Source organism: Polyodon spathula, chromosome 8 (assembly GCF_017654505.1).
Source record: "Polyodon spathula isolate WHYD16114869_AA chromosome 8, ASM1765450v1, whole genome shotgun sequence".
In the NCBI taxonomy this organism is placed as follows: Eukaryota; Metazoa; Chordata; class Actinopteri; order Acipenseriformes; family Polyodontidae; genus Polyodon; species Polyodon spathula.
The window spans coordinates 32,112,469-32,123,768 of record NC_054541.1 but is presented as its reverse complement, the minus strand read 5'-3'; the positions used below and the strand labels follow the sequence as shown (position 1 = coordinate 32,123,768).

The following is an 11,300-nucleotide window of genomic DNA, read 5'->3' as shown; positions in this document are numbered from 1 at the left end:
TATTATTAGGAAAAATAGCACCAGTCGGTGTTCAGGTACAGGAAATTAGCAGAAGAAACCGAGCCTGTCAAAAATCTTTTATTTGTCTTAAAAGAACCTGTTTGGCAACAGTAAGAAATGCACCTACGGCACACTTGTCAAAGATAGCACGGTGGATATGCACTTAAGTTTATTCTTCCTGTTTACTGTCATGCTGTGTATTTAATTTTGTAAACTGTTCATTGACATGTAACCACATTGGAGTCAGGACATGCATATTTAGACAGCGTGCTACACTTTTAGTCAGGCGCTTAATAAGATGCTTATACAACATAAATAAAGCGATCACTAATTGACGTGCCTGCATTAGTTAACTGTTGGTATTATTATTACTTGTTATACTGTCTTTGGTACTAACATTTCATTGTTAATAAATAAAATGATAATTACAGTATGGCTTATCAAATGAAATTGAATGTCCAGTTTGTGAATTCATGAAATAATGCTTCTAGTAAAATAGTCATTGACATTTATATATATATATATATATAGAGAGAGAGAGAGAGAGAGAGAGAGAGAGAGAGAGAGAGAGAGAGAGAGAGTTCTTGAATTATTAAAATGCCCTTTGAACTAATTTTTTTACACGATTATATTGCCTATCGCTTCTTTTTATAATAATGTGGAGTAAGCTGTGTTTGTCTGACACAAAGTTTTCTCCATTCTCAAACCACAAACATCTGCACGTCAACAGGTCTACATCTACAGGAACAACACAACATACTGCATCCTTGGTGGCCGCATACAGACCATTTGAGATTTAAATCTACAGTATGATGTCCAATACTTTGTATACAGCGTAATTACTAATGTAACATGAATATTTCTAAAAATGAATTTACTGTGGGTAAGGGGTGTAAAAAATAAATTAATAAATTAAAAACCACCCATAACTGCTTAGACTGAAGGGGTTGTTCCTGACAGATTTGCTGTGACTGATCCGGGTTAGCCGCCAGGGGAACCCATTTCTTAACAACGTTTCATCGAGATACACACAGATCGCAGCCCCAGAGGGAGCAGGACGCATCTTTGAGCACTTCCCCGTTTAATAAATACATATTCTCTGTCTGTTCCTTCACAACCGGTCTGTAGCCACAAACGCTCATCGCCGCACGTTCAGTGTAATCCAAGCGAGTTCAAAATGCTATATCTAATTACCGGACAAACAGTTTAATCTAACAAAAAGCAACTTCACAAGGTAAAGGTTATTTTTATTTTTTTTCTAGGAACTTCTTGAGGTGACAACTGCGATTTAATTACACCGTCCACGAAATGTGCGCGTTAGGGACAGTATTTTCTGCAAGGATGTTAGCACAGCATTCAATTTGCTAATGGTCAAGATTAGAAACGCAGTAAACAGCTATAGGCTTCTCTAAAGCTTGTCTTTAATGGGAAGGCGGTCTTGGATTACTGTCTGTACAAACCTTCAACTTCAGACATCTCAAACGGAGCTGTAATCATGCAGTCACTACTGCTAAAGCCTCTTCTTTTTCTCGTGTGGAGTCTTGAGGCTTTAGCTTATCGACATGATGAGAAATTAAGAACGATCAATAGGAGCAATCGTCACAGTCACCTTTCTGCAAGGTATGTTGTAAATTGTTCTGATTCAGAATTGCATAGGAAATGGCTGATAATCTATGGGAAAATAGCGAAGGACAGCAGCCATTTCACAGGGCATTCTACAGGTGGTTCTTTGGAGATAATAAAAAAATGTTTGAGAAAAAATAATGCCTCGTCGTTTGAAAGGACATTGCAAATTAAATCCAAAGGTTTGACGATCAGCCGAGAAAATGTGCATTATCACTCTGCTGCTAACATCATCAGAGCCTTCCCAGAGAAATCGCCTGCAAAACTACACAGGGGACTTAAGTACCATCGCATAGAAAAGTTCAATTCCAACCTGGCTGCCACGGAAACACAGAGAGGATACAATTACTCGGAGCTTCAATTTGATTCAAAGGGGCATGAATTAGTTTTGCAAGGAGCGAGCAATCAAAGACGAAAAAGGGGTGCCGCCAACACAGAAAATGACAAGAAAAATGGGAAAAGCAGAAACAAAAAGCCAAGGAATAAAGGCCACGCATCAGCTCATTTAAATGGTTCTACTGAGGTAACCCTTACATGGGAAAACCGCAAACCCCTACCACTTAACGACTCCGCTGATTATTCAAATGACTATACCAGAAGTGATGGACTGTACACACTGCCAGAGGACATGTCTGTAACCCCTCCGATGCCGTTTAATACACGGGGAAGAAAAAATGAGCTGAAAAACCCGTTTTACCCATTAACAGACTTAACTTATGGAGCATATGCAATCATGTGTTTGTCTGTGGGTATATTTAGTGTTGGTATAATGGGGAACATTGCAGTTATGTGCATAGTCTGCCACAACTACTACATGAGGAGTATTTCTAATTCGCTTTTAGCCAACCTGGCGTTTTGGGATTTTGTGAACATCTTTTTTTGTTTGCCCCTTGTGATATTCCATGAACTTACGAAGAAGTGGCTATTGGGGGAGTTCTCATGCAGAATCATACCATACATTGAGGTAATATTTCAATTATACATTTAATTGTTTTTATTTTTTATGTTATCTCTATAGTTTTATTAAAGTCAGAAAACATATCCACCTGCCTCGCATTCTGTGAGGAAAATGATGTGATCATGAAAATAAATTTTAAAAAAGTCAGAGAGAGGGATGAGGATTCACACACAATAGAAAATCTATTAAACCAAAGAAAACATGTTAAACATGGAACGCTATTATCAGTATTTATTTACTATTGTAAGTGATTTAACACGTGGAGTGCATTTGTTTGCTTATTCCTTTAGATAAGCTTATATTACACTAATGTAACACCTACCCATACCTACATACCAAGTGGTAACACGTTTTGGACTTCGTTTGCAACGCTTCCAGATGTGGAAAGCTACACTACTTGTGCCAGGAAACACTCATTTTTTAAAGCCTTCACCTACATAATAACGTTCCTGTGTGGAATGAGTAGCCTCGCTACCGCCAAGATCTATTACACCAGTAGGCCTTCAAACCAGAAGATGGATATAATACCCCAGAGCATATCAGTCTATAAAATCCATTCCAGGTTTTTCTGAGCAAGGACTGCTAAAACCGGGATTTCGTTCCATCCCTTTACAACAACATCCTTTGACTGCTTTGTTGCCAGATCCAGGTCTGGATTAAGATATGAAGGATTAAATCATGTATTAAATTTATATTAAGAAGTAAATGTTAAAGGCACATATCAGACTAGAATATATTTCAAAGCACACAAATAAAGACAGATATAGGTTATTCAAATTAAATACTCTAGTATTAAAGCAAGAATAAAATAACATTCTAAACACATCAAATTGTAATCTCGATAAACATTCGTCATGTCAATATGTTCTTGTATGCTTTTGCACAGTTTACATCATCAACAAAGTAAAAAAAATGTTTTTATAACAATCTGTTAAAATCATATAATACATATTCAGCCTTAGCAGATTTTAAATATTGTATGCAATGCTCATATTTCAATAGAATTTATTTTTACACAACTATAATTTTTTTTTTTAAATAAGCGAGAACCTGGTTTATATATTCCTGCACATGTATGTCAGCATACTGTAGTTCATTAATGTTAAAAACAAAATATGTTTATACAGTTTATTTTTTAAATTGTTTCAGAGTATTTAGTTACAGACAACAACGTTCACAATAAATACATTAAAGTCAATGAATAACTATTACAGACAGGGTGTGTAGATTAGGCAGTTTTAATGGCTTGAGCAAACAGACCAAGGCAATGCAAGTAGTACAAATCTAAACTAAAATCAGGTGCCAAAGCAAATGACTATGTTTGTGTTGTACTGTACACACGTGCTAATCAATTTTTTTTTGTTTTTTGTTTTTTGTTTTTTTGTTTTTCGGCTGGTGCCGCCCACTATCTTTCGCTTCGAGTTTGCAATTGTGAATCTCAGTGAGAGTGGATAAACGTTCATCTGACAGTCTGGGTTGAGGTCTAGTTCTCCAGCATAATTGGCTTGTTGAAACTACATATACTGTAATTAGAAGATGGAGAAAGCACATGGTCTCAATAACAGTGAAGAAACAGAAAACACAAGAAACATGCGGCCACTAAATATAATATATGGGCGTAGTTCAATTCTGACAGTACATTGTTTCCTGTGTATAAAACAAGAATGCATTCAATTAATTAAAACGACTGTCTGCTGTAATAGTGTAGCTGTTGGTAAGCACATTGATGAATGCAACCTGACACTAACAAGGGAAACACAACTGATACAAATGGGAAAGAATGTGATATAAAGTTACATAGGTTGGGTAACAGTCAAAAAGGCAAACTATGTGATAGGATTTAAAACGAGTTAATTATTTTGCTGTGTTTCAATTTTTTTTTGTATTTATACTTTGTATTTTTAGTTTTAGTCTTAAGAACAGAGTATACCGTTTATTGTCCCACTTTCTGTGAGTTTTTTCTTTTCCATCTAGTCAAAACATATTTATGAATAACTACCAGGGTACTTCATTTTGTTCTACAATGTATTAGGTGTAATAGTGAATGCTATTCTAGTGGCAGATGCAGTTTAGTTATTTTGTCTATTGACCCTGAGGTTCATGATTATACAGTTGCAGTTGTGGCTGGCTTTCTAAACCATGGTACTGTAGGTCTGCCTAGCCTCTCAAAAAAACATTAACAGCAAGTCATCTGGTGTGTTTCCATACTTTATGGGCCGTTCAAGGCATTACACTTGTTGCAGTGAAGTATAAATGCTGCTCTGTTGCTAATTTGGAACATCTGTGGTCTGTAGTACAAGACTGGACTGGTAAATTCAAGTGCAGCAATATGTAACTGTGCTTGTGCAACATTTAAAGAGCTGTTTGCAGTCAGCTCAGACCATTTTTTTTTTTTACAGTTTTATGAAAACCTAATTATGTGAAATGAATTAATATTAAAGGCTATTTTGGGATAAAATTAAGTCTGGAAATATGGATGTTTTTCTGATAGTGTAATGGTTTAATTGGTTTATTTGTTGTGAATGGAGACAGACATATATTTCTATTACAATGTTTTTACAGTGTGTTCACTAATGCAATTCATTCATTGGAGTTTAGCTTGTCAGGTTGGAAATCAGATGAGCTAGCAGTTGATAAGTGTAAATGACAAAGCTCCGAAGTTGTGATGGATAAGCTGTCTAATTAAAACTTAATGAAACAGTTGTGATTTGTAGGTAAGAGTACTGTAAATTAGAACCACAGTGAAGCAGGGCTGTTGGTTAACTTATTTATTAATATATGTATAGTGTTGTCTGTGTTAGAAACTGTATTTACTGTTTTCTTGTTTTCTTACAGGTGGCCTCGCTTGGAGTTACTACTTTCACATTGTGTGCTCTCTGCATTGACCGATTCCGTGCTGCAGCAAACGTGCAGATGTACTACGAGATGATTGAAAACTGCACTTCCACCACAGCCAAGCTAGCAGTTATCTGGATTGGGGCTCTGCTGCTGGCCCTTCCTGAGGTGCTTCTTCGTCAGCTTGTCGTAGATGATCCTGCAGCCACTGGTACTGCAGCCTCCGGCTCTGCGGTGACTAGTTCCTCAGCAGAAGAGCGGTGTGTGGTTAAAATCTCCCCTGAGCTTCCTGACACAATCTATGTTCTTGCACTGACGTATGACGGTGCCAGGCTGTGGTGGTATTTTGGGTGCTATTTTTGTTTACCAACGCTCTTCACTATTGGCAGTTCTCTTATAACAGCAAGGAAAATCCGAAAAGCAGAGAAAGCCTGCGTTAGAGGAAACAAGAAACAAATTCAGCTGGAAAGTCAGATGAACTGCACAGTGGTGGCCTTAACCATTTTGTACGGCTTTTGTATCATTCCTGAAAATATATGCAACATTGTCATGGTCTACATGTCCACAGGGGTCCCTAAACAGACTACAGACCTTCTTCAACTCATTAGCCAGTTTCTTCTGTTCTTCAAGTCAGGCGTGACCCCGGTACTTCTCTTCTGCCTTTGCAAGCCTTTCAGCAGGGCCTTTGTGGACTGTTGCTGCTGCTGTTGTGAAGAATGTGTCCAAAAGTCTTCAACTGTGACGAGTGATGACAATGACAATGAGTACACTACAGAACTTGAACTGTCTCCTTTCAGCACAATACGGCGTGAGACGTCTGTTTACACCCCTACCCATTGCTGAATCGCACACGCACTTTGTTCACTGAAACAATACCACCTACCCTGAGAAATGCATAGAATTCATAAACAATCTTTAATACAAGAGTTTACTAATGATTCGTTTTTATAATAACCTTCTTTAAGTTACGTTTCAAGTGGAAACAAAACACGTTTTAAGAAATGTAATAATCTTGAAACATTAGCGCTTTGAAAATATTTCTACACTTGTATAGTACAATACTGTAGGTGATCATTGGCTGGTCGTGATGTAATTGATATGTTTTTCGATAATGGTGATTCTTGTGAGTCAGTGATGAAGTATTTGTAGATCCCCTGATATGTGAGTTTTGAACCAGTAAATTGAATCCACTATTGTAGCAGTTAACATGTAAAAGTATGCTTAAATATCACAATTGAGTCAGTACAATAAGTGTTTGTTTGCTAAAATGTGTTTTCAGGAGAAAAAAAAGTAAGAAAAGTTGAATCTGCCGGGTCAGTTTCTGGGAGGGTTTTAATTTGTTTTAGAGTATGTAAGTAGTAAATAGTAATAACAGCCTGGGATGGATGCATCTGTTTTTAGTTTGGAAAACCAATGTAACCAATGTCATTTTTGGTATTACTGTACCATATTTATCACATTAATAATTTAAAGTCTGGAACACAAAAAATAATAAAATCCTTAGGCTTAACCTACTGTATTTTACTGTGTCAGTAACTTTACACGACCATGAGAAGACTTGAATATAAATCCTGAAAGCTGTACCCTAATCGGTATAGATCGCTTTCATATGATGAATCCTTGGTGTTACTCTTTTCTAACATTTGTATTTATGCAAACTAAAAACTGCTGTTCTTTATTCTTTTAATGCATTATTCATTTTGTGAACTTACCAACGTCCTGCTCCTTCTTATAAGTAACTAATGTCAATGAAAGGTAAAGCAACAGATGTCTGTTTGTCAGAGAGAGAGGCTGGTAATTGCACAGCACTGCTCGTTTCCATGAAAAGCAGGCAGAGTAGTATTCCCATCAATTCAAGAAAACCCCAGGGTGTCAGACTGGAAATCGATGAAGTGATACACACTAAACAATTTTTTTTTAGTCTGTATACCAGTATGTTTACAGGAAAAGCTGCTATCAATTTGCTATTAAAGATAAAAACACATTTATGTCTTTGTGTATACAAAAGTGCTTTGCCAATTCGAAAGCTTAATTCCAGAGGTTGCAAAAGGAAATTTACAATAGTATAGATTGTTCTATAATGAATACACATTGGAATGGGTGCTCATTTGCTAGGGTGGCAAGACAAATGGACAGAAATCAAGGGGCGGCTGTTGGAGATGGGTGAAAAGCTGAAGAGTTGTCCAGTCAGCCAAAAACAAAACAAAGAAAAACGGTTTCATAAAGACCAGCTAGTGCATCCTGGGTAAACAATTTTGAAGCAAATCTATACTGTAGTTGAGCATTGCCGAGTAAGCAGCTAACCTGCTATTGTCAAGTGATACTACTACAGAAAAAAGAAAGGTTGTAGTAACTATTAAAATCTAGCTGGCCAAGGAGGCAGGTGGCATTTGAGCAGCATGTGGTAGACATTTAATTATGCCTGTAAAATTACTGTCCGTGAGCAGGGAAGGGCTGGTGAAACAGGAAAGGTTGACCTGTACTGAGTGTTAGATGGAAGTCTGACCACCTGCTGCTTGGAGACCTGCTGCTTTTAGTCTCCTGTTTGGAACAGAGATGGTCCAGGAGATAGCAGATGTCATTTCGACATGCTGTTAGGATTAGGTGGGGTAAAGGCTATGAGAGTTTATTTTACTTTGAGAGTACCACTAAAGGTGGTATCGAATATCATCTTTCATTTTACCTGTGTTGTCAGTAATAGACCAAATTGAAATGATCATGAATAGTTCACAAAATTTAATCTAAAGGCAGTATATACAGGTTGTGTTTGTGAATGGAGCCTGGTGTCTCCACAATTACTTTAAAAAAAAAAAAAAAACATTTTACATCCTATCATTTCTGCATGTCTTTGGGACACAGCAGAAGATCAGTAAATGCTATGCTTCTGTTTATTGGATTTTATCATCTCACACAGGCAGAAACAGCATTGTGAAATTATTCTAATGTAGTTTGGTGGTTTACTAGCTTTTACTAGGGCTATCCATGGTTAATTTTGTTTTTATTAGGCAGTAAACAGTGTGCACCAGTCACACATTGTGGGCGTATTTATTTGGTTTAATTTTTTTGATAAATACCATAATTCTAATATCTACAAAAACCTGCACACAGCTGGTGTAGCTGTTGATCTTAAATAATGAAGTATTTAGTTGGCTATGACTAAAATCATCTGTAACAATATAAAAACTATGTCTGGTGTTTGATTATAATAAGAAATGGCATATGTACAATTGTGTGTGTGTGTGTGTATATATAATTTATATACAGTGCCTATAGTAAGTATTCACTCCCTTTGCCATGACACTGCTAAATAAGCTCAGATGCAACCAATTGCCTTCAGAATTCACACAATAAGTTAAATGGAGTCCATCTGTGTCTAATAAAAGTGGATCACATGATTTCAGGTTAAATACATCTGTCTCTGTAAGGTCCCACAGTTGGGTAGTGCATTCAAAGCAAAGATACTACCATGAAGACCAAGGATAAAGCTGTGGAAAGGCACAGATCAGGGGAGGGGTATAAAAAGATTTAAAATGTATTGAATATCCCTTGGCACACAGTCAAGTCGATCATTAAGAAGTGGAAGGTATACAGCGCCACCCAGCATCTGCTTAGAGCAGGCCATCCTCCCAATATAACTGAACAGCCGGGTAAGAAGGGCATTGGTCAGAGAAGCCACCAAGAGGCCAATGACAATTGTGAAAGACCTACAGTGTTCCATGGCTGAGGGGAGAAACTGTCCATGTGTCAACAATAGCTGAGGTACTCCACAAATCTGGCCTGTATGGAAGAGTGGCAAGAAGGAAGCCATTTCTGAAAAAAGTCCATGTAAAATGTCCCGCTTGGAATTTGCAAAAAGGCAAGTGGGAGACTGAAAAGATGTGGCAAAAGATTCCGATGAAACAAAAAATTAACTATTTGGTCTAAATGCAAAGAGTTTTGTCTGACGCAAACCCAACACAGCACATCACCCAGGTAACATCATTCCTGCTGTGAAGCACGGTGGTGCTTTTCATCACCAGGGACAGGGAAGCTTGTCAGGGTAGAGGGCAAAATGGATGGAACTAAATACAGGCAAATCCTTGAGGAAAACTTGGTTCAGTCTGCAAAAGACCTAAGACTGGGACGTAGATTCACCTTTCAGCAGGACAATTACGTTGGACTTGAATTCGATTGATAATCTTTGGCAAGACTTGAAGATTGTTGTCCACCAATGATCCCATCCAACTTGACAGAGCTTGAACAATTTTGCCAAGAAGAATGGGTGAATATTGAATGATCGAGATGTGCAAATCTGGTAGAGACTTACCCAAAAGACTCAGCTGTAATTGCTGCCAAAGATGGTTCTACCAAGTATTGACTCAGAGGGGTGAATATTTATTATAGACACTGCAGATAGATAGATAGATAGATACTTTTACTTTTTGAAAAAACTTTATTTAACAATTAAATAGAATACACACAATCAATATTTATAAAAACAGATATTATGAAATCAATTCAGATCCACCAAAGGTAAACAAAACAATACATAAAATACTGTGGACACATAACAATTCACATCACAGATACTCCTCCAGATCACCATCGTTAACAGCACACAATACACTGTCTACACACCAGACTTCCTCAAACATTGTTAAATTATGCATTGCCTTATAAAAATTAAAATCCAGTCTAACACGTGTTAATACAAGCATTCTAAAAATAACAAAATGATCAGTATTTAAAATGTCATTCATTTTGTTTTTCCTGCTCTTTAAAATTGCTAATTTGGCCTGTCCAATAAAAAAATTCACCAGCTGGATTGAGTACTTTCTCTTTTTACAATATGTAAAACCAAAAATAAAAACCACCTCAGAGAACACAAAACCCAACCCAGCAAGCAATTCCGTCAGAGCTGCAAACAAAGGTTTCAATCTGGTGCAGAACACAAAACAATGATAAACAGTCTCCCTCTGTGAGCAAAATGGACAGGAATCCTTCACCTCAGGGTTTATGATGCTCACAAAGGAGTTAATGGCAATGATGGTATGTAAGATCCTCCACTGCAGATCCCCCGATCTTTTTGGCAGTGGTGGCTTATGCAGGGTTCTCCAAGCTGGCACTATCTGTTCCGCCACCCCCAGCCTCTCTCTCCAGTGTGTGTCTGGTAGTGCCCTGAGCTATTGCTGGTATCGGCCCTTTACACACACCCTATACAGCTGTTTCCCCTCTACTGTGCACAGAGAGAGATCTCTCAGACCCTCTACAGTCAGTAAACCCTGCTCATCAGAAGCCTGACCGATCGCTGGGGACAATAACAGTGATGGAAAGGGGGAATCAGTGTGCGGAACTCTCTGATCCCTGAAAAGTTGTCTCAAGAGCTCCAGCCCCTCACCAGGGAGAGCAGCAAGCACCTGGGTGAGGAAACGCTCAGCAGTGCTGACAGACCGCATCCCCAGAGCCGACGTTAACCACTGAGGAGTCACCCAGCTGTAGGTGTTGAAATCTAAAAGGGCTTTAAGCTTTACAACACCTGCCTTCACTAACATATGTATAAAAGTAGCAGACTGAACAATATCACATTTCAAGAATGTGTTATATATTAACGGCTCTTCTAGGAGCCAATCAAGGCTAATGTTTTCATTGCCCCTCTGCTCAATACGCACCCACTGCCATGCCCTCAGCAGGCTCTTATAGTAGTCTGGCAGTCGGTCCATCTCCAGTTTACCCATTCCTAGCAGAAAAAGACCCCTATCCAGACCCAGCCTCCCACCTGCTGCAGGAAGGCACAGGCAAACTGCCTCCACGGGATGTCCTCAGTGCAATACAGCAGCCTCTGCAGGGCCTGTAACCTAAAAGCCTCCGTCCTGCTAGAAAGGTCTATGAGTCCCTGCCCCCCCTC

General features: G+C 38.3%; 1 protein-coding gene across 1 annotated transcript; it reads left to right on the top strand.

Annotated features, from left to right (window-relative positions):
* Window positions 1–998: 998 nt before the first annotated feature.
* On the top strand, window positions 999–8,619 carry gpr37a (G protein-coupled receptor 37a). Its single transcript, XM_041257608.1, has 2 exons — window positions 999–2,587; window positions 5,417–8,619. The coding sequence occupies exons 1-2, from the start codon at window positions 1,496–1,498 to the stop codon at window positions 6,257–6,259; spliced, it is 1,935 nt and encodes a 644-aa protein (XP_041113542.1). The 5' UTR covers window positions 999–1,495; the 3' UTR covers window positions 6,260–8,619.
* Window positions 8,620–11,300: the final 2,681 nt, after the last annotated feature.